Raw genomic sequence first — 23,816 nt, 5'->3', positions numbered from 1 at the left:
TCGAAATCCCCATATCCGTCGGGGTAAGAATTGGCATCCGGTTTTGGAGTGATCTTCGGATTGGGATCACCAGGATTTACAGGGACTACAAAGGGATTAACATTCTGCTGAGCTGAATAAATTTTTAATCAAATTTTTGATATAATTATTTTTTAAATATTGAGAGATTATTATTATTGTTAAAATTAAGAATAAAATGTGCACAATCAATCAACCGCATACGCTGTACACCCGGTGACAGACACGCACAAACAATTAAATATTAAAATAAAATAAAGTACAAAAAAAATTAAAAAAGATCACCTAACTTAACTAACCAGGGCCAGTTTGTCCATCTGCTCTCGGCAGTTCGTTCCCAAACCTGTAATTGACGTCCATCTTGCTCGATGCACTAAAATTTAATTCAGGAGAACAAACAACAGACAAATTCTGTAGCAAGCGAGCGAGCTTCAGCTGTAGAAATAATAATGGAGAAAATTGATGTACAGGTGTGGCAATAACGTTTAAACATCCAACGCAGAGTTCGAGATAAGTCTAACATTTATTAATCGATTTCAAATTTTAACTTTATAAAAAATTAACTTTTTCAAAGAGATTAACAAAACCAGTTGCTCAAAACAAAATCTACAAAGCTTTTTTTCTGGTGAGGCGTTGTTATGAAAGCATTGAAATTATTTTTGCCACAAGTGTAGAACCATTTAAGTTGTTTCCGCTTACACGAACTACCATTTAAAACCAGTTTACCCAATGGATTGTTGTATGCATGGGATTGACCTATTCACAGAGTATTAGGGAATCTTTAAAAGTATTAATTATTAAGGACACCATGCACATAAAATATTGATAGCCTTTTACAAATGAATAAAATGCTAATCAATATAAATCAATATAAATCAGTTAAACAGAAAATTTAAACTTTTAAGAAAAAAAAGACCAACTACCAAACAACCAGACTCCCCATATTGACTATTGAGGAATGGTGCTTTTGTAACTGTTGACCCTTCAACGTGAACAAAAGCCAGTCTGAGGTTACTTTTTTGTAGCAATGTATGTATGTATATATATATATATATATATATATATATATATATATATACATACATACATATTAGATCATTTTCAAGTTTCTTGAAAAATCGAAAAGTTAAATTTGAAGTTAACTAACGCCGAACATGCAGTAATTTTCATCAATAATATATATATATATATATATATATATATATATATATATATATATATACATATTATATATATATATATATATAGAATAAGTCTGAGTGTTTGCTAGCATTTACGGGCATGGATATAACGGGGTCCTGTCGTTTTATCAATGAAGCCTCTTATAAAAGTGTGTAAAACTGAACTTCTTTACTAATTCAACAGCTGACTAAATTTTTAAACTTTGGCTTAACTTTTTAACTTTCTTAAGTGGTTAGAGTAGGTTGTACGTGCCTTGTAATAACTTGCCGGTCCTTTATTAAGTTGGAACTTGCCGTCTGCATTCCGTTGTGATGATTTTTTTGTCATTCTTGGTGGTTACTTTCCTTCAAGTTACATCAAAAAATATTCCGACAGAGGAAAAGTTGTCCGATTACAAATTAAATGATTCGGCAGTAGAAAGATTCAGGTCTGGATTGATGTTACGAACAGTTTGTTGGGAAGCTGGAAAGTACAACGAAACTGCCCTATCTCTCATTGGATCCTTCATTGAAAATAGTTAGTGTTAGATTTTTTGAATATACTACAAAATAAAAAAAAACCATTTTCTAAGATATGACATGTCCTTCATTTTAAAATTTAAAATTAAATTATAAGGTGAATTTATTAATAATATATACAACACACAGTATAGTTATTGTCTTTATTTCTATCCTGATTTTAATGAATCAATTCTAAAATTAAGTATTTATTAATTTAGTGTCTATATTTTATCTCTTTTTTAGACTATCCAGTTCTGCATAATTCACCTCTAACAGTCTGGGAACGTGTAAACAATTACAGTCTTCTCTATAAAGTAAATGGACAAGACCCAAAATTGAAGCCATACTTACTGACAGCTCACTTGGATGTTGTGCCGACAGATGATCAGGTCTGGGACCAACCACCATTCGATGCCAACATTGTTGAGAATATGATTTATGCTAGAGGAGCTATTGATACCAAAAGCAGCCTTTTTGTATGAATTTCTATGGTTTTGATATTAAATTAATGGTTCATTTACATTTATAAAAGATTAGTTCACTTGTTCATTAATACTGATCTTCAGTGATTGACAGAACATAATTATGTATCACTTGAGAGTAAAATGTGTCATCATTAATAATTAGCATTATTAAACATCTTCCTGATCTTTTAAGGGAATTTTGGAAGCAATGGAATTACATCTGAAAAATGGGATGAAACCTAAAAGAACAATATATTTGGCATTTGGACATGATGAAGAGGCTAGAAATTCTAAATGATAACTATTTAATAGTGATCTTAACAAAAATAGTTTTTTTTATTTTTATAATTTTCATTATTTTATTAAAATTAAGTTTAAATTCTAGTCATAAAGTTAGCAACAAAAATATTCTAACATGAATATGTTTTCAGTGTGGCGGTCAGTATGGAGCAGTGGAAATAGTGAAGTTGCTGGAAAAAAGAAATGTCAGACTGGCTTTTATTCACGATGAAGGGACAACAGTTACAAAAGCACCATTCTTCAGTATGGACAGTCTTGTTGCTTGGTAGCTCGTAATTTTTTTCTTAATAGTTTAAATTTTCAGTTTAACTGATTTATATTGATTAGCATTTTATTTATTTGTAAAATACTATCAATATTTTGTGTGTATGATGTTTATAATAATTATTTACTTTTAAAGATTCACGTTTCGTCTAACAATTGCTTTGTTTAATATTTATAATTGCCATTTTTGTGAAAATACAAAATTTTCTAATTATTATAATCTATTCAAATTTTTATGACCTAGTATGACTATTGTTATTATTATTAAATTATCATGACTTATTTAAAGTTTTCGTTGTAATTAGTATCTTCGTTTGTATTAATAGTCACATGCTTAAATGCATACTTCAGCATAGGAATATCAGAGAAAGGTCGTGCCACAGTTGAACTGTCTGTCAGCTTGCCTGGGGGACATGCCTCCATGCCCCACAAGCAGTCAAGCATTGGCGTCCTATCAAATGCCATCTCAAAGTTTTACATTTTTATTTTTAGTCTTTTGTCTTTGTTTTACACTTTTACAGATATTATTCTCTTTTTTTTCAATTTGAGTTTGAGTTATCATGAAATGTTGGTTTTTGTTTGATGATGAAAATGAGGATGATAATTAGTGATGATTTCATAAATTTGATTGACAGGTTAGAGTCCCACCCATTACCTTCCAGATTGTCATATGGTGGAACTGATGTTGTCATGTTTGATAAGATGGCTGATTATGTTTGTTGCCATCGTTTTAAATAATAATATCAATAATATCTTTCAATTTTACAATTAAATTTCGGCGTGCATTGCTGCTCTTATTAAGTGTAGTACTTTATGTTTAATTTTGCAGATTGGATTCCCGTACAGCTTAATTTTGAAGAATGTGCGGTTTCTGTCACCACTTCTGAACGGGTGAGATCAACATCGTCTTTTAAGATAATCCGTTTGTTTGTTTGTTATATTAAATTATTGTAACTTTCATTTTGAGGTTCATCAAGTTTTGCTAAGACAATGAAGTGAATTGTTTATGTGCCAATTTCTTTTTTTTTAACTACACAGGTGTTATGGTATTTTTTTGTATTACCATATTTAATGAATAAGAAATTTTTATATGAAGAAGGGTATACTTGTGGTTAATTATTTTTTTTTGTGGAAAGTGTTCACTAAACCTGAAATCAAACAGGGCAATAAAAAGTCATACAATCCAATAAAAATTGTACATAGTGCAGAATATAAGATGGAGATATATATTAAATTGTCACTAGAAAATTGGCAAGCTAACTTTTTTAACTGATGTATAGACCACTAAAAAACTGTTCTTACTTAATTGAAACATGAATTTTCGTTTTGTCATTTTTTGACTTATTTTTGACTTAAAAATAAAATTGTATTATCAGTATTTATTTTATTAATAATTACTTTATGAATGTTTTTTCGAGAGTTTATAGGGAATTTATTTACTTTAAATTATTCAATGCGTGAAAATGTAACGCTGTTGTAGCGTCTTCAGTGGCAACCAGCTGATGAACGCCTTGATGAGGACTACAACCGCCATCACCATGTTCCACGCCGGCACAAAGGCTTGTCACCCACCTGTTTTCAATACTAATGGATAATAAATAATTATTATTATTGTTGTTGTTGTTATTTAGTTCTGGTTATGACATTAAACTGACCCTCACTGCCTTGTGAGTGATGTTGGATCATCAAAGGCTAGGCCCACCGCTTATAACTGTGGTTGCGTAAGGAAGGGCGTCCTGCGTAAAAATTAGCCAAAAAATAATACTTATGATGACGGAAATAACAATGGCCCTCAGTATCCGGCAGAAGAGGGTGCGAAGAATCTCCGGAGACCCAGTCCATGGGGTTGTGGTGCAAGGCCCTGTGGATGGTCTGGCTACTGGCACCCCACTCTATAGTGTGGCGGTGCAAAGCACTATAGATGGAAGGACTACTTGTAGACCAAGGGGTTGGAGGTTTGGTATCTGGAATGTAGGCACGTTGACAGGAAGAAGTTTGGAAGTGGTGGAGGAGCTGCAGAGGAGAATGGTTGACGTGGCTGCATTACAGGAGATCAGATGGAAGGGTGAGGGTACAAGGTTTGTGGGGGCTAAAGGTGGAAGATATAAGTTGTGGTGGAAGGGGGATGATGGTACGGGAGGAGTTGGTGTGATGGTAAGAGAAGAGTTGGTGGAGAAGGTGTTGGAAGTGAGGCGGAGAAGCAATGGGGTAATTGTGGTGGTGATGGTGTTTGGAAAAGTAATAGTGAGGGTGATATCAGGATATGCTCCGCAACAAAGTATGAAGGAAGAGGAGAAGGATAGGTTTTATGTTGATGTTTCTGACAAGATTGGGCAAGCGGGTTTGGATGAGTTTGTGGTGTTGTTGGGTGATTTGAATGGTCATGTGGGGGTGGATGCAGACGGATATGAAGGTGTACATGGGGGATGGGGATATGGTATACGGAATGAGGAAGGGCGTAGAGTGTTGGAGTTGGCGGATGCACATAGCATGGTGGTGGAGAATACCTGGTTTACAAGGGAACCAGCGCGATTGATTACATATAGGTCAGGGGAGCATAGGTCGATGATAGACTATATATTGGTAAGGACCAAACATAGGAAGTATGTGAAAAATGTGAAGGCGATACCTGGTATGCTGCAGCATAGTATGGTTGTGATGGATGTGACATCAAAAGAAATGGGGAGGAGGAAGAAGGATGAGTTTGTGGCAAAGAGAAAGACATGGAAGTTGCAGGATGCAGAGGTGAGGAAGGCATTTGAAGTGAAGGTGGCTGAAAATGGGAGAGTGGTAAGGATGGAGATGTTTGGGAGAGATACAGGGACTGTGTGTCGGCTACGGCAGATAAAGTATGTGGATGGACGAAAGGAAAGTGTAGGCATGGTGAGACGTGGTGGTGGGATGAAGATATAAGAAGGGTTTTGGAGGTCAAGAAGGAGAGGTTTAGGGTATGGAGAAGGGACATGACGGAGGAAGCGGAGTCTGAGTATAGGAAGGCTAAGAAGGTTACAAAACAGGCAGTGGCAACTGCAATGGCGAAAGCTTCAGATAGGTTAATGAAGGAAATGGAATTTGATGTGAGTTCGAGGAAAATGTTCAAAGTAGCAAAGCAGTCAATGAAAGATAGGAAAAATGTTATAGGGAATGGATGTGTTTGGGATGGATCTGGCAAGTTGTGCATAGATGAGGAGGAAAAAGCTCAGGTGTGGAAAGCTCATATGGAAAGGTTGATGAATGAAGAGAATGAGTGGGATGGAGATGTGGAATCCGCGGTCACACACGGACCTATAGAGAAGGTGACGATAGAGGAAGTAGAGAAAGCAGTTAGAGAAATGAAACCAGGTAAGGCAACAGGGGTTTCGGGAGTGGCGGCAGAACATATAAAAGCGAGTGGGGTGATAGGAATTGAAGTTATGATGAGAGTTGCTAACAGTATGTTTGATGATGAAGGTATACCTGAGGATTGGCGACACAGTGTGTTGGTGCCGTTGTATAAGGGCAAAGGAGATGTGAGAGATTGTGGGTCATATAGGGGTGTGAAATTGCTAGAGCACGGAATGAAGGTAGTGGAGAGGGTGCTTGAGAGGAGGTTGAGAAATATGGTGACAGTTAATGAAATGCAGTGTGGGTTTATGCCTGGTAGGGGAACGGTGGATGCGTTGTTCATGGTGAGAATGTTGCATGTTGCAGAAGAATTATAGAAAGAAGAAGCGAAGATTGTACATGTGTTTTGTGGATCTTGAAAAGGCTTTTGATCGAGTACCGAGGAAGGTCATTGAATGGGCGTTGAGGAAGAAAGGAGTGAATGAGAGACTTGTTAAAGCTGTGATGCAGCTGTATGAAGGGGCAAAGACAAAGGTGAGGGTTGGAAGGGGGATGTCGGACGCTTTTAGTGTTAAGGTAGGAGTGCATCAAGGATCAGTGTTATCACCGTTTCTGTTTGCAATTGTGATGGATGTTGTGTGTGGAAACATAATGGAGGGGTTGTTATTTGAGATTTTGTATGCAGATGATTTAGTCTTGATGGCTGATAGCATGGAAGAATTGCAGTTAAAATTTGACAGACGGAAAAGTGTTATTGAAAAGAAAGGGTTAAAAGTTAATATTGGTAAAACGAAGGTAATGGTGAGTGGGGAAGGTGGGGAGCGAGTGATAAGTAAAATAGACCCCTGTGGGGTATGTGACAGGAGAGTGAAGGCTAACTCGGTATTGTGTATAGGATGTCAGAAATGGGTGCATAAGAGATGTAGTGGTGTGAGGGGGGCACTGAAAAAGGTGGAAGGAACGTTCAAATGTAAGAAATGTGTTCATGGTGTGATTAATAGGACGGACGCAAGGACGGGGTTGAGTGGTGGTATCGAAAGAGTGGAAAGCTTTGTTTACTTAGGGGATAAGCTGAACGCGGATGGAGGATGTTTGAGCGCAGTTACGGCTAGAGTTCGTGTACGATGGATGAAATTTAGGGAACTGGGTGGGGTATTGTGTGGAAAGAAATGGTCAGTGAAGATGAAAGGGAGGGTATATAAAGCATGTGTGAGAGCAGCGATGGTATATGGTGGTGAAACTTGGGTGTTGAGGAGAGAGGAGGAAAGTGTACTGCAGAGGGCTGAAAGAGCTATGGTGAGGATGGTGTGTGGGGTTAAAGTGAAGGATAGGAGGAGTAGTACAGAGCTGATGTCGATGATGGGACTGAATGAGGACATTGTGACATTGATATGGAGATCGAGATTGCGGTGGTATGGACATGTGTTGAGAAGGGATGAAAGGGTCGGGATTAGGCGAGCGTTGGAGTTCGAGGTTGAAGGAGTGGTAGGAAGGGGTCGTCCGCGATTGGGATGGAGAGAGCAGGTGGAGAAGGACAGGGTGGGTGAAAGCGGGGTTGCGTGATACTGAGGCGAGTGACAGATGTGGATGGCGTCGAGGGGTATTTCGGTTTCATCATAGGTAGCCAAACGGCAACCCCCGATCTCGGGGAAAATGTCATCTAAACGTGTGTTGTTGTTGTTATTATTATTAGTAGCAATATTAGTTGTAAAATTGGCAGTTTTATTTTATTAGTTTATTTTTTTAACAATAGTGATGTAACTACAAGAGTGGATGGTGGAATTGGATTATCCAAAAATTTTATGTGTAAAAAATTTACTCATAAATATTCTCTTTTCTTCTTCCTCCATACCTAAGCATACGTAGTTGTGTGGTGTGTGCGTGTATGTCCTGGGTGTGTGTGTGTGGTGTGTGCGTTTATAAGCGTGTATAATCATTTTAGTGATGAATGCCTTTTGAAAAATTTGTAGCTCTTACTAGCATTTCACAATTAGATAATTTAACAGTTTTGTGTAGTGCTAATTAACTGTTTGAGCACGACGACAACGACACACAGAACAATGTCATTGCCACTGAGGCCAGGGCAGTTGTGGATCATCGCATTCACATGACTGAAACTTTAGAGGAAGTAAGTTGCGTGGCTGTTCGCCTGGTTTGTTGGCTATCAATTAATTAGATTAACTCTGTTTACTCTTATACTTGTCGATTATCATTTTGAAATGTTCAGCGATTTTTGGTTAAATTTTTTTGATTCCTTGAATATTTTACATGAAATTTGTAATAATGTAACTCGTTTATTCGTTTATTATGAACAAACAATAAATTTGTTACATAATGTGGCATTCCAAAAGAGTAATAACAAAATGATATTTTCAAATTGAGGTTTTGGAGCATGATAAAAATGTCATAAACGACGAAAGAGTGAAAATGAAAATATTGGAATACTCCAAACCCACTCCTCAGTCATGTTATGAATCTTCATCATCAACATTCTGTCCTGGATTTGAACTCATTGAAAGGACATTACAGAAGATATGGAAGGGAAATTTAATGATTTTACCAAGTTTGTCGATAATTGTTGAGTTTCTAAAAAAGTTCAGTTCACAACTTTGTTAATAGTTTATTTGGTATGTTCTTGAAATTTTAGTAGTGGAATGGCTCTGTGGTGTTGTTATCGTTATCTCCTTCAGTGCAAGCAAGGCCAGCATCGCCGTCGCTCGTTCGCAATAATTATGCATGGAACCTCCAAATAGCATATAATTGTTAATTTTTATGAGTAACCTGTAGGAACTAAAAAACAACATTCAAGCACTTCAGTTCGATTCCTATCATAAAATTTTATTAAATACAAATATTACATTTTGTAGGTCGTTTAACAAGTTTACGATATTCATATTTGGTTGAGAAAATTGTATTCAACTTATATTTTGATTCAACCAACTTTAAAATATTGAACCACCGCTACAGTTTCTCTCTTCCCTCTAACCGATTCTCGTCATTACGTCAACATATCCGACAACATATACCGGTTTATACCGACTATAGTTTTCGTCAACGAGTCGTCAATGGTACACGGACCGAACGAACGTATCAGCATTCAAGCGTATGAGACCATAATCAACTACTTCTACCACTTCATCGCAAACGCAGATCACTACAATCGATTCGGTGACGAGGACGACATTACAGCTGACGTCACTGGAAAGACTGCAAGCGGATCATCTCATCAGTTTGACCTGTGATTGTGTGACTTTCTATTTCTACTTTGTGTGAACAACTGAACATTTTTACGTTCGCTGTTTGTTCTTTCTGGTTTGTTTCAGGTTTTGTTTGTGTACGCCTTTTTTAAATCAGCATAAATAATAGTGAACATGGGGAAAGATTGTTACTTGTTATTTCTGCAAACCCACAAAATCTTTATCCAGCTACGTTTGAAGTCATTTGTTATTTAAAGTCTGTCCGACCCATAACGGATGGAGACTATAAACGAGGATTGATTAATTGTTATTTAAAGTCTAATTATAGACATCTATCATCAACAGCAAAAAACTTTTGGCTGGCTTGTTATAACAAAATACAATCTATTTCAAAATTCTTTTTATATTTTATTAATTTTTTAGTTGATTTATTAGTATTTTGGGTCGATAAATTTTGACGAGGAAATAAACAATTGACTAGAGTTATCATTTTTTGAATATTCATCAATCAAACATTTTGACTAAATTTAATCTAACGAAAAACAAAACAAACACCTTTTAGCTGCGTAAAGGTTTACTCTGAAAACCATTCCTGTAATTTCTGGAACTTTCTGGAAAAATTATCAAAGGGGATAATTAGCATATTATGTATAGTATATGATCCATTAAGTTTTCGGAACCGCCTCTTGATTCACACTATCAGTATTTAAGACACCATTTGGCAGACTGTTGGCACAATCCTATTTACTATCCTATTCATGATCCTACTGGAGAAATAATTCTTTCTGAGATTCTTTTTTGAATAACACATATCCAGTTTCAAATTGTGTCCTCTCGTTCTCTCATCTTCAAGCTGTTGCAGTTTTGGATCACACTCATTTCTGTCGTTCATCATCGTGTACTAATTAACCAAATCCTCTAATTTTTCTGTATATTATCTGTTTGTTGGATGTCGTTTCGTTCTCAAGTTTTATGAAATTAATCATTATCTGTTTGTTGGATGTCGTTTCGTCCTTAAATTTTATGAAATTAATATTGAGTGAAGACGATATTAAAATAATATCTTTAATCAAGTGATGTAAAATGCATTTAAGAAGTCGTCATCGTTTAAATGGCGTCCAATCATATATATATATATATATAGAATAAAATGTCCAATGAATTGAAAATCTGATCTTCCGAGTACACTATATATGCGGTCCTTCCCTCTTCTATATGGACATGGTGAGATTTACGGCGATACCGAAAATCGCACGTCTCAAGTTCCCGATCGCTTCTTTGGATTTTGTTTCATTATTCTTATTATTTTTATTGTTTTCTTTCAGGTTAAATTTTAGTTTTTTAAAGTTGTTTGAAAAATTATTTAAATTTTATATGTTACAAAAATATTTGAAATAGCTTTTTTTTGAAAGCATGTGGTCTAACGAACTCGTCTTAAAATTTATTGAAGATTATCGTTCGTCATGTTCTTGTTTGTGGGACGTAACGAGTCCGGACTTTAAAAACCGGGAAAAAAGAAAGGCGGCCCTGCGATCTCTGGCTGCAAAGTACAATGTTACAGAGTCAGAGGTAGAAAAGAAAATTCATAATATAAAAACATCCTTCAACCGGGAACGAAAAAAGAATGCAAGTGGGACCAGGAAGTCGGCATGGTTTGCTTACAACTATTTGCAGTTCCTATTACCATCGTATGACTCAAAGGGCAGCCAAATCACAGACATGCACCTGGAGGATATGCAGAGTGATGAAGTGAGAAAAAATTATTCTATTAATTACTTTTTCTTATTTTCTATTTAATCATGAATCACATAATAAATAAATAAACCAAAATTAAAACTAAGATTCAATTTAATTAAATGCAATAAAGAAGTTGTTTATTCATGTACTTTATTTGTAAACATTCAACTTAAGTAAATTAGTATAAATGTAAATTGTTTTATTTATTTTATTGTTTCATATTGCCAAGCTTCTTCTCCATCTAGCTAAATGAACAACAAAGTATTTACTTTTCTGTCTGCTTGGAAAACAAAGTAATCACAAAATTTATCACAAACTACCTTAGTAGGTATCTTTGCAGTTGAAAATCTGTCTCCTGCTATGTTGTGGTACCACAATCTGTACGTGCTTTCCAGAGGAGGCTTATATAGCCTTAACAAATGCCGGAAACAATACTTTATATGAAATTAAAAATACAATATAAATCATTGCTTTTCATTAAAAAAGATTTATTTATGGGGAAATTGGTATATTGTATATACAAAATAGATCAAAAAATATTTAAAAAGGTCTGTCTTGTTCAACTAAAATATATATATATATATATATTTAATCAAAATGCAGATATATTTAATCAAATATATATATATATATATTTCAAAAATTCAACACTACTTTCAACATTGTTCAACTTTTTTAATTTATTAATTTCAGAGAAATTAGACATTTTATTGTTTTTCAATAAAATTCAATTGTAATTCAACACTACTTTCAACATTGTTCAAATTTTTTAATTTATTAATTTCAGAGAAATTAGACATTTTATTGTTTTTTAAAAAATTTTTATTAAATAAATTTGCAAATAGCTATTTCGAGTTATAAATAACTCATCTTCAGTGCATTATATATATGGTATGTAAGATATTTGATATAAAAGCAAATTTTTCCTTTATATCAAATATCTGACATACCTTATATATAATGCACTGAAGATGAGTTATTTATAACTCAAAATAGCTATTTGCAAATTTATTTAATAAAAATTTTTTAAAAAACAATAAAATGTCAAATTTCTCTGAAATTAATAAATTAAAAAGAAATATAAAAAAGTTGAACAATGTTGAAAGTAGTGTTGAATTTTTGAAATGTTTGCGTTAACAACAGTCTGTTACCAATATATATATATATATATATATATATATATATATATATATATATATATATATATATATATATATATATATATATAACAAGAATTTAATGTGATATTATAGACAAGATTTTACCTTGCTGGCCTTTTAGTTGTCATAGTCTATTTTTCAAACCAATTAATTTTTTGTAGTCTATCATAGAAACAATGTTTTTTTCAGGGCAAAAAATAGCTTTTGACAGCACAATCATTTCCTCACTGTACACAGATAAGTGTATCCATCAGTTTTGTTTTGAACAGCTTCGCTCAATCGATTAGCCAAATATGTTTTTTAGCTCAATTTATAAATTGCAAGGCACTCAAATTAACTTAACAAATTAGAATGGTTACAACAATTATAGTAATAGTAATAATAATTGCAGTAATAAATAATACTAGTAGTAACCTTAGTGAAAGGAATATAAATTATTAAATGTGTAAATAAATTACTAAAATAGATAAACGAACTTGAAATTCAAGTCAAGTTTAAATTCAATACATATTATTCATTTTATTAAACAGTTGAAGAATCTGGTATGCTGTTGCAGCATTTTGAAAAAACTGCTAGATGTGCAGTAATTTTCAAATTACTCAAAACACCTTTACAGGAAAAAATTTGCTTAACAATTTCAGTCCATCAAATTATCAGAGCTATTTAAAATTTGTGAATTGAGCATTTCACGAGTTTGCTGTGATTCATTGCAAACGGATTGTTTTTTAAACATTAGTTCAATATTCGTAACTGATGCAATTAGCCCTCTAATTGGTTTAATGTGAAGCTGCATGTTTGACAGAAAATTTTGAATATAATTATAGCATTAACTTGAGAGGAATTTGATAAAATTTTATAGAATTGTTATGTAAATAAATTTGTCAAGTTCTTAACTTTCAACTGATAAAAATTTCGTCTTAGGACACCTTTTTGGACACTGGTGATCAGGAGCAAGAAGATGTAACAGATGTGGAACATGGGAACAACTACCCACTATTTAAAACACCTAAGAATCCTTATAAACGAGTCCGAATTAATGAAGACTCTCCTGCACAACAAGCTGTTAAGTGCATGTCTCTGTCGGAAATTGTTTCTTTTAGAGATGAGAATTTGGCTTTTGCAGAATATGTTGCGAACAAAATGAGAAATTGCAACAGGCCTAGGGTAGAAATTTCTGTGGCTCAACGCTATATTCATGATATTTTATTTCAATTAGAAGTTGGTATGCTGGCTGGTGAAATTCCGTCCATTCAGGTGCCATGTACATTTGCCACCGCTGACTCATCAATGGCGTCACAATTGCCATCATTAAACGTTTCACAATGGTTAAAACAAACCCAACATGTAAAATGTAATTTCAAAAATTAACAGCATACTTTTTGTGTATAATATGTATGATATATGTATATACATTATTGTATGTGTATGTGTGTGTGTGTTTTGCGATAATCAATAATAAACGCTTTTGTTGATAAACAGCAGTAATATATTGCTTTTGTATTTATTTTTTTATTTTTCGTTTCCGTCGAACGATGTTTTGTTACGACGAATCAGACCAAATAAATAATAAAGATTGGAAATTTAATTGATTTCCTTCTCGTTACTTGCCTATTTGCATTTTGTTATTTTTTAATTTTTGATAATTTCGTTGAAAAAAAGTTTTTTGAATGAGTAAACAAACAAGAGTTGGAACATTGAGCTCGAACAGGATTTTTGGAACATGAAATACAAAATATCACGCCGTATCGTTTTGACTAAGGTATAATGAATCCAACAAAATCAACATCACCAGCAGTAGAAGCGTCAAATTCTCAAAAGCCTGCAGCCGCTGCCACCACCTCGTTGCCGCCTAATGCAGTATCGTCACCAAAAAAGCCATTTCGACGAGTGTCTCCCTCGTTTCGTTTTAAATTCAAGTCTGGACCTAAACTAAGATACGCAAAATTTTTCAGCTTTCTGGCTTTTCAATTTCATCTGTTGGCGTTCTCACAGTCAATTAGGATGGAGTACCATTCATATGTGGTGACGTTTTTAGCGCTAATTTTTCACGTAATCGCAGCGTTGGTCGTTGTTAGTTTCGATGAAGATGACTATCGAGCTAGAAAGGATAGATTTCTCGTCTTTCCGGTTGGACTCATGACCGGTAGGCATACCATTATTTGTCTAATTTATTTAATTATTAGAGATAATTGTTAGTATTAAAAACGATTTTGTTCATATAAAGTCGGACTGGCGGGCATAGCTAGCGTTTGGGCGGGAACTTTTTTGCTTCCTTGCCCAAAATGTTTATAAATCTATTGCATTTATTGCTGAATTTATTTTTGATAAAAATTTTATAATATTTTAATATTACTATTTAGTAATAACATTCAGTAGCTACATTGACAAACCTATAACGTATCGATTATAACATCGGTCCTACCAGCCAAGTAGTCGTCCACCTATTTAGTATCTCAACTATTTTCAGGGTCAGCAGGAATAAGTTAGGCTTTAAATTTGAGGAATAAAAGTTAGTTGAAAAACATCACAAAATTTTAATTCGGAAATTTCTCGTGTTCGTCCAATTCACATTTTTTACTTAACCTCTGTTACGTGCCTATTGGAATGTAATTCATTTATGAATGACTAAACTATTTACTAATAAACGTAAAATGGCTAAAAATAAAACAAAGTTATTATATCTTGTTAAAAATTATAATTAGTAATAACAAATTATTATTAATAAAGTAGTGTTATCGCTTATGAGGCTGGTCGTTCAAGGCGGGAGTTGGAGTCACGGCAACACGTTCATCCACTGTGCCTCAATCTTTCAATTTGTCGCTGTCGTCATATTTGTCAGAATGTAATAGCCTACCCCGGCCTGGCGTAACAACGTTATATACAGTTTTGTACGTGCTTGGCTTGGTTAGCTGTACCATCGCCATCTGTAGTGAACTGTTTAGAGATTTTGCTCTCTAAGTTATGTAAATTATCCTCCAATAATCAATAGATGAATAAGTTAATAAATTATTTTTTACGTGTGTTGCATAACGTTTTATTTATTAAATAATGTTGGGGTCATTTTTTTTTAAATATTTTTGACTTTTGTTATTATTCTTGCTTGTTTATGTAACAATACATAAGTCAACTTTTTGCTATCTTCATTGCTTGCATTTCTCAGGCTTACTACCTGCATTTATTAAACTAAACAGTGTTTCTTCAAATGCACACAAGTGACGTTAAGTTTGTTTGCAAACAATTCATCCAACACTCAACAAACTACAGTCAATTGAAACGATAAAACAAATCTATTACATCAATCCAGCAACAAAAAGTTCATTTTTCAACATCGACCATTTACTTTTAGTAAATTAATTAAACAATTTTTATTTGTAGTGTTATGATTTATTCTTTAAAAAAAATCTATCAACAGAACGATCTGAACTTACAAAACACAGCAAAAACTTTTAATTAAGTTAAACTTAAAGGGATCAAATTTCACATATCCACCAACCAACCTACCTACCTACCTACCTACCTATCTACCTACCTACCTACCCATTTGACAAAAATGCCGAATTGGTTTAGGATGGCGCAGGTACTTACTGTATGCGCTTTCCACACTGAATTAATCGGCTACTCGAAGACTACTGAACAAAATCTCGTGCCATTCATCCTGCTACACACGGGTAATATTCACTTCTTATTTTATTTACCGTGTTATAATTTGGTACTACTATCTCCTGAACAAAATCTCGCGCCACTCATCCCGCTCTTTTAATTATTTCATCGTGAAACTAAACTACTCAGATCCTATAATTATCATTCGTTCATCCGTTTTTCCATCTAACTAGCTATAGATCTATCTATCCATATATTCATATATTTTTTTCATTCGTTTATTTATTTTGTCATCCATACCTTTAGGCCTGTCCATCCACCTTTCATCTATTCATTCTTAAAATTTTTATCATTTCGTTCATCTATTTCATCATCACTGTATCATTCTGTTATTAATTACATTGTTACATCACATTGCCACGCAAAATTACAATATTATTACCACATTACATCCCAACCTAATGCTATGTAATTAGATAACAAGTCAACATGTCATAATAGTTGAAGTAACAAAAATCACCACACGTAGGGCTCATCTTGTTCGGACTTGTGGCCATGCTTACAATTAGTTACTCCATCACGAGGCTAAACCGCTTCATCATCCCTATTTTCTCGCTGGCTGGATGTCTGTTACATTACAATACGTTAATACATTTAGTTCTGACAATAAATCATTACATCACACCATTGTATTCATTATACGTTACGTTATCACATCGTTATCAAGCTACATAAATTATCGTTACGTTAAATTTTTGCTCATATCATTATATTATGTTATTATATTATCATATTACATTCTCCGTCCGTTTATTCATTCATCAATTCACCTATTCATTCACCTATTTATTCTTCCTTTCATTCATTCGTTCGTTCGTTCGTTCATTCATTCATTCATTCGTTCGTTCGTTCGTTCATTCATTCATTCATTCATTCATACATTCATTCAATCGATCAAAGGCGTTTTAGTACTGGCGAAGCCAATAATGTACAAACAATACTGGCACTCACTCAGTATCATGGCCTACATTGGCTTCTCCTTCGAAATTTTGGCTGCCATCCTCACCTACAATTTTGCAGAATAAATAAATTTTTTATTTATTTATATATTATTAATTATTACAATAATTTAAATCATTTTTTTTATCGTTTATTTGTTTTATTTATCGTTCTGTTAAATTGGTTTATCCAAATTTCATGTTTTAATTAATACTTTTTTGTTTTAATTTTTCCACATTTGAAAACAATTAATTCACGAAATTCAAACACCAGTGAAAGAATTGTTCTAAAATGTAACAAATTATTTCAGATTCTTTTTTTAATTAAATACAAATAATTTCGATTTATTTAAAATTGTTTATAGTATAGTAATAGCAAAACGTTTTCCACCGGTGATGTTTCGTCTGCTGTAGCATGTCAAACATGGAGGGCGAGGAAGTAATGGAAGGTAAAACAATAATCACAATAATAACAGACCCAACAACAGTCATGCCATAACAATAATGAATAATGGGAACAGATCTTTTATTTTTCATCAAATGCTTAAAGTCAATAATTAGTTAATTAATAGAGAAATAGTCATGATTAAAATAAAATTAAATTAAAATAAAATTTAATAATAAAATAATAATAATAATAAAAAGTAATAGTAATAATAATAAGGTAAATAAGTGGAAGTACGAATTCGGTAAAAGTTTGTTTGGAGCGCTCTGAGTTCAACTCATTAAGACAAAACCAAAAAATCGTACGGGTGTATGTGAGATCAGTCGACACACTTTTATTTTAGTAGACTAAGCATTTTTCCCTCGAATATCTTTTTATTATTGTTTACGGTAAACATCAACATACATAACATCAAAACTATTATATAAAGTTAAAAAGTTATATTCAAATTTGTTAAATAATGGTAACAATACAAAAAAGTTGAGTTAAAAATTTTGACAACAACAAAATAGAAAAAAAAATGTTTTGACTAGTTCACCATCATTAACAACGACATCAACATTATTTCGTTTGTTCTTTTTAATGATTTAAAACTGTAGAAGTTAATTTTAATTTGGCTTATTTGTGTCGCGGTGAATGATCGTAATGCCTATAAAATTCAAAATAAAGTCTGCTGTTTATTGGAAAGCATTTAAAAATTTACCATCGCTTCTACGTCTGTACATGTTCAGCCGAAGCGACTATGAAAGATGATAAATAAACTGGAAAAGCACAAAGTAAACAAGGATTTATTATTTGCTAAAATAAATAACAACAACTTAACGAAAACATCAGCCACAATAACAAAATAGCAAAAGTAATAATAATTTCTCTTGATTTTGTTCTTCACTTCCTGTTCACCCGTTCATAAATGACAAGACGGTAAGAACGATCAAACAGGACAAATTCCTAAAACGATGAATTGGTTTACTATGCGATTGTTCATGTTCATTTTGTTCAGTAAAAACTACATGATGTTGTATGTAAAATTCAAACCACTAGATACAATCAACAAACATGCAGACTTGGTATTAGCCAGCGCAACGGCTGTTTTATCAATAAGTTAGTTTTCAATTCCTTTGTTTTGTATTCGAAATGGTTAAGTGTTTTGTTTGAATCGGTGTTCTGTTTGAATCGGTTTTTGTTCGATACAATATTCTGTTTGGCTGAGTTTTGGTTGAGTTTGATATTTTGGTTGAGATAGTTTTTGATTTTGTTCGGTATATTTGTTAGCTTTGTATTTTGTTCGATCGATTCGGTATAATACATAATGACATTCGTGATTCGGAATTTTGTAATTAACTAAATAAAATAATTAATTTAATAAAATAATTATTAATAAAATAGAATAATTATTTTAATAAAATAATTTGTCAAAACGGAGGCACAGTCTACCACGCAGCTGTCGGTGAAGATTTATTTTGTAAAGTCATAATGACATGCGGAGGTACGTTAGTGATGATGACGATGATGAAAGTGATGATGATGATGAAAAAGATGATGATGTGAAAGATGATGATAATGACAACGAAGATGTTGATTACAAAAATGCTGATGATGGTGAGTGGATGATGGCAGTAATAATTTTATTCTGAGAGTATCAAAAATATCGATTTTTATTTTCTTAAATTAACTTTTATTCTGAACTTACTTAATGTTGAAATTTTAATAATATCAAATTAATTATGGCATGAACTATAGCTTACATCAATATACCGCTTCAAACTTATGTAAAATTCTCTTGTAACCCTTGACGTTCGTTACTACCCTCACCTATGTTATAACTTCAATGATCTTTATATTTCCATCACCAGTGTGCAATGTTGTAGCTTTCAATGATCGTCAAATGTTCGTTATTCCGTAGGTTCAAGATATCTGAGAGATGATCACAACTGCTTCAAATGCAAACTTTGTTGAACGTTTATTTGAATGCCAACAGTAATAGAAACACTAAACTAATCCAAGAAACTACATAAATAAGATTTACGACTTCGCTTCAAACCTTGCTGGAAACCTTTGTATGCACAAATCCTTATGGCCTCTACAGAGCATAGTGTTGCAGTTGTGCTTATGTTTGAGAACACCGAACCAAGAAGAGCAGTAAGCGGGAGAAGAAAAGAATAGTATTCGTTTGGATAGGCTAAATTACGATTTTCAGTAACAATCTATTTATAATTACTTTATCCATAGTTGCAATCTACTGTTATAACCTCGGAAATAGTGGAATTACGCTATATAATTAATTATTGTTACCTTGTTATATTTGTTATCTTTGCTAATTGCCAATCGATTGTAAGCTATAGAATCTTTTCATACCATAGCACAGAGGCTATTTAAGGGGCAGGAGTAGCGAGGTCAAGTAGCGAGGCCTGACGAGAAGTCGCTAATGTGATTTATGTAGTTACTTGGATTAGTTTAGTGTTTCTATTACTATTGGCCTTCGAATAAACATTAAACAAAGTTTGCGTTTGAAGCAGTTGAGTTTATCTATCGGAAAACTTGAACCTAGTGAATAATGTTAACTCAACGATCGTTGGAAGTTGCAACACTAAAGTTGTAGCATTGATGTTGGTAGTAACGAGGGTCAGAGTTTACAACACTATTATGGTTATACAAACTATTTATAGTTACACATTCTATTTATAGTATCGTTAGCGACGACAGCAGCCATCCTAATGTATTACGGCCAGGAGAACTTCCCATACGCAGCCATGGAGGCCATTTATCAAATGTTCCTCGTCTGTTTTTTCGGGTTCTTCATCGTTTCTACATTCTTCTTCCACGCATAAGTTGGTAAAATGGTGACGATGTGACGATGGTGACTGTAAAGTGGTGGTGATGATGGTGAACGATGGGGTTGATGAACAACGGTAGTGATTATGAAGATGATGGTGAGAATGGTGAGCGATGGGAATGATGAAAATGATAAAGAGGATCAGTGGTAGGTCCATGAAATGGAATGAATCACGTAAATTCTGCCATCCCTCCAACAGCTATATAAGTATAATAACAAAATTTGTGAAAATAATGAAGTTTTGAGAGTATTACTTTGAAATTATCCGACTGACGTGTCTCCCGCTTACAAAACATAATGAGCATGGAATATTTCAAATATCCCTATTGAAAAATAGTAAGGAAACATGATATGATAACGACGACGATGTTGGTGATAACTGTCATGATGATTATAAAGATTATGGTGGTTGAAAAAACATTAAACGTGGCTATAAAAATGAAAGTGATGATGAACAGGTGAAACATTTTGTTTTATTTGAATCACCAAAATAGTGATTAAAAGTTAGAAATGAATAGTTGTTTTATGGATACATCGTGTAAAAATTTGGTGATTCTTATAAAAAGGGCAAATAAATTAATAAATAAAATAAATAAAAACAAATGAATGAATTAATGAATGAATGAATAAATAAATTAATTAATTAATTATATATCTTTTGTTTTGATCGTGTAAATCTGTCATTGTTATTAAACAATTTTTTCAATCTTAAAATTTTATAAAAGCGTCGAAAAATGATTTTTTTATGATTAATATTATAACAAAATATTAATAAAAATAATTTAAATATTTTTTTCATCAGGATTGCTTCTTGGGTCGACGAATTTTTAGCAAAAACATTAATAACAGTAATGAATTAATAATAAATAATAATGACATTAAGAATGACAATAACAGCAAATGCAATGATTTCTTATAAGAACGACCTAGATTGATGCGAATTGTTATGGTTAATGTAATTAAAGAAAGCACTTTTTTATCCTATTTATATTTTCCGGAATCTAAACAATCACAAAGTATTATAGATATAAACGATTTTACTAGAAATTTTAAAACTTTTGCAACAGCAAAAACCACTACGTAACTACTACTACTACTACTAATATTACTACTACTACTAATACTACTGCTACTACTACTACTACTAATAACAATAATAATAATAATAACAACAACACCAACGACAGATGCAATTTTAGCATCAACAATATCAAAACATCAACAACATTAACACATCAGCAACTATATATAGCATCAACAGCTTGATCATACAAAGACAGAAAATTCGCATCACTAATCTACGTCTATATCTGACACGTATCAAATTTCAACCAAAGCATAATAATTAACATTAGAACACAACATCACCACACAACATCATCGTGTACCACCACCACATATCACACCATCATCATCATATAGCGTTTATCGCCAACACATGAAGTAATGATATCATATGTGATAATGAAGTAATGATATCATGAAGTGATGATACCATATATGATATATGCGCCATGAATCATGTAAAAACACCACTATGTTATATCGCGGTATAATATAATGTAGCATTATAATATTAACATCATTATATAACATCGCTATAACATAACATAACGCCCTAATAACATTATCATCTTATAACCTTATAATAATATTGTCTCATCGTATTAATACCGTCACACATAACATCATCATCGTATAACAATCTAATAATAAAATCATCATAGCATAACAACAAAACATCATAATAAAAACGTCACCTGCTAACATTATACAGTAGCGTAACATCCACCAATGACGTCACTACCTCGAGGTCATAGGTTAAAATGGTAAACTGGTACTACATTCGCCGGTACGTGTTCGCCCTGCACTTTCAAATCTACCTGATGGCTTATGCGGAAGTTATGCTAATGGAGAAGGACGTTTGGTGTGATTATGTGGCAGCCGTTTCGTTGGCGGCTGTGGTCGTGGCTGTGACGTACTACATCAGTGGTGGCAATGGTGCAGTAGGGATCATTTTTATTGGGTCATCACGTTAGTGAGGATGAAGACGGTGATGTATAAATGACTTATTTGCAATAAGCGAAATTTAATAAATCCCAAAACCGTTATCAATAATCATTTACCATCAAATGATCACCCAATAAACAGAAGTATTAGTATTGAATTCGGCCATATGTTACAACTACATGTTCATGAAGGTGCCACAAGTCATCTTCTACGTATCCATCATGTACTTTGCCTGTCTGCTAGCATGTTTTGGCATTTTTACTTTCTTGATGTGAGATTGTATGTGTGTGTATTTGTTTTGTGTGTGTGTGTGTGTGTGTGAGTGAGTGTGCGTGTGTGTGGGTGCAACTTAACATAATTTGTTTTTGTTCTGATATTAAAATATCATTTCAACAGCCGGTGAATTCCTAATAAACAATTTGTTAGTTAAGATTAAAACTGAATTATTTGAATTTTTAGACTTTTTATGGTAAATGTTTTAGAGTTGGGAGACTATTAAAATATTTAAGCTATTGCGCTTGACACCAATATATTGTACCGTATTTATTATTTATATGACATTGTTCAAATAAAAAACAATTTTTAAAGTTTTTTGCGAAATGATGGGTCGCCATTTACCGGTGTTCAACTGATGAGTGACATGAATCAAAATACAAATAGGTATATAAATAAATCATTCATTTATTCAATGACTAATTAAATGAATGAACGTACGAACGAACGAACTAACGAACGAACGAACGAATGAACGAACGAATGAACGAATGAATGAATGAAAAAATTGAATGAATGAATCATTTAAATGATTAATTTATATATCCAGATAACCTCAATTATTTTCAAAAACCAACATCTAAATAAATCTACCCGTTAGATAACCAATCATTCACTCACTTGATATTGTTATTAACATAACTAAAAAATGTTTATATGACTATTAGAATCAATGAACGAATTGAATGATTTTGAAGATGGTTGAGAGGACAGCCAGCAGCGAAGATGACAGCAGGTAGACGAAGGAGTAGGGCCTGTTCGAGAAGTTGATGTTGCACTCTATCAGGAAGATGATGAACATGTACAGGGCTGTTGTGTGTTGTTTTCGTTTTAGCGTGGATATGTTTTTGTTGTTACTAGTGTTATTGTCTTTTTGTTGTTGTTGTGTGGTGTAATTATGTTGTTTGGTATTGCGTTTCAAGCGTGCGTTGTTATGTTAAAAGTTAAATAAAATAAAACCAATACAATTTATAACTTCAAAGTTGGATTCATCAATTACAAATCAAGTCCATAGTCAATTTTTTTCGTAGCGCGATTGGAATAATTTTTGGATTTCGAAAAAGTTGAAAATACCTGTGGCAATGAGGAAGGAGATGGAGAGAATCATGGCGATCGGTTGGACGGTGAAGGATTCCTGGTAGGTAACGTAGTTGAGGACGAAGGAGATGGTGAACAGGACCGTGAAACTGACCGAGTAATCGTCCGCACCGCTGTGCAGATTAATCGATGGCAGTATGAAAACCTCGAAACCGACGAAACAAAATATGAAAGATAATTTCGCGCAAAATCTAACGTCCATCATTTTGGCAGAATTTTATTTTAGACAATTTTATTCCAAAACGTTTTCAGTTTATCAGATTATGGAAGAATTAATATTAATGATAACAAAAATTGTTCAAATGCTTTTCATATTATTTACATATGACGCGGAAATTAAAAAAATTTTTGTTTGGATATTATTTTTTTTCAATAAGTTGCTATTGTGGTACATTTTTACCTAATTACATATT

At 33.1% G+C, this 23,816-nt stretch overlaps 6 protein-coding genes across 6 annotated transcripts; 5 read left to right on the top strand and 1 right to left on the bottom strand.

Moving 5' to 3' along the window:
- Window positions 1-1,430: 1,430 nt before the first annotated feature.
- Window positions 1,431-9,738, top strand: HELRODRAFT_185021 (hypothetical protein). The gene is made up of 11 exons (XM_009024391.1): window positions 1,431-1,716; window positions 1,944-2,176; window positions 2,358-2,444; window positions 2,596-2,729; window positions 3,080-3,199; window positions 3,364-3,442; window positions 3,558-3,619; window positions 4,209-4,287; window positions 8,109-8,180; window positions 8,435-8,615; window positions 9,020-9,738. The coding sequence occupies exons 1-11, from the start codon at window positions 1,512-1,514 to the stop codon at window positions 9,292-9,294; spliced, it is 1,527 nt and encodes a 508-aa protein (XP_009022639.1). The 5' UTR covers window positions 1,431-1,511; the 3' UTR covers window positions 9,295-9,738.
- Window positions 9,739-10,662: 924 nt separating this feature from the next.
- Window positions 10,663-14,992, top strand: HELRODRAFT_162069 (hypothetical protein; the record flags this gene model as incomplete). Its single annotated transcript, XM_009024390.1, has 4 exons — window positions 10,663-10,998; window positions 13,068-13,368; window positions 13,939-14,289; window positions 14,874-14,992. The coding sequence occupies 4 exons, from the start codon at window positions 10,663-10,665 to the stop codon at window positions 14,990-14,992; spliced, it is 1,107 nt and encodes a 368-aa protein (XP_009022638.1).
- A 704-nt stretch (window positions 14,993-15,696) lies between these two features.
- On the top strand, window positions 15,697-16,831 carry HELRODRAFT_162068 (hypothetical protein; the record flags this gene model as incomplete). The annotated part of the gene is made up of 3 exons (XM_009024389.1): window positions 15,697-15,814; window positions 16,276-16,371; window positions 16,707-16,831. 3 exons carry the CDS (start codon window positions 15,697-15,699, stop codon window positions 16,829-16,831), a joined length of 339 nt encoding a protein of 112 aa, XP_009022637.1.
- Window positions 16,832-17,168: 337 nt separating this feature from the next.
- Window positions 17,169-20,882, top strand: HELRODRAFT_162067 (hypothetical protein; the record flags this gene model as incomplete). The annotated part of the gene is made up of 6 exons (XM_009024388.1): window positions 17,169-17,193; window positions 18,252-18,290; window positions 18,613-18,675; window positions 19,210-19,328; window positions 19,856-19,980; window positions 20,825-20,882. The coding sequence occupies 6 exons, from the start codon at window positions 17,169-17,171 to the stop codon at window positions 20,880-20,882; spliced, it is 429 nt and encodes a 142-aa protein (XP_009022636.1).
- Window positions 20,883-21,848: 966 nt separating this feature from the next.
- Window positions 21,849-22,307, top strand: HELRODRAFT_162066 (hypothetical protein; the record flags this gene model as incomplete). The annotated part of the gene is made up of 2 exons (XM_009024387.1): window positions 21,849-22,056; window positions 22,174-22,307. The coding sequence occupies 2 exons, from the start codon at window positions 21,849-21,851 to the stop codon at window positions 22,305-22,307; spliced, it is 342 nt and encodes a 113-aa protein (XP_009022635.1).
- Window positions 22,308-22,975: 668 nt separating this feature from the next.
- On the bottom strand, window positions 22,976-23,608 carry HELRODRAFT_162065 (hypothetical protein; the record flags this gene model as incomplete). The annotated part of the gene is made up of 2 exons (XM_009024386.1): window positions 22,976-23,115; window positions 23,380-23,608. The coding sequence occupies 2 exons, from the start codon at window positions 23,606-23,608 to the stop codon at window positions 22,976-22,978; spliced, it is 369 nt and encodes a 122-aa protein (XP_009022634.1).
- Between the last annotated feature and the right edge of the window lie 208 nt (window positions 23,609-23,816).

The sequence above is a fragment of the Helobdella robusta genome (genome assembly GCF_000326865.2).
Source record: "Helobdella robusta unplaced genomic scaffold HELROscaffold_4, whole genome shotgun sequence".
Lineage (NCBI taxonomy): Eukaryota > Metazoa > Annelida > Clitellata > Rhynchobdellida > Glossiphoniidae > Helobdella > Helobdella robusta.
Note: the sequence above shows the minus strand (reverse complement) of the source record. Positions and strands in the feature narration are given on the sequence as shown.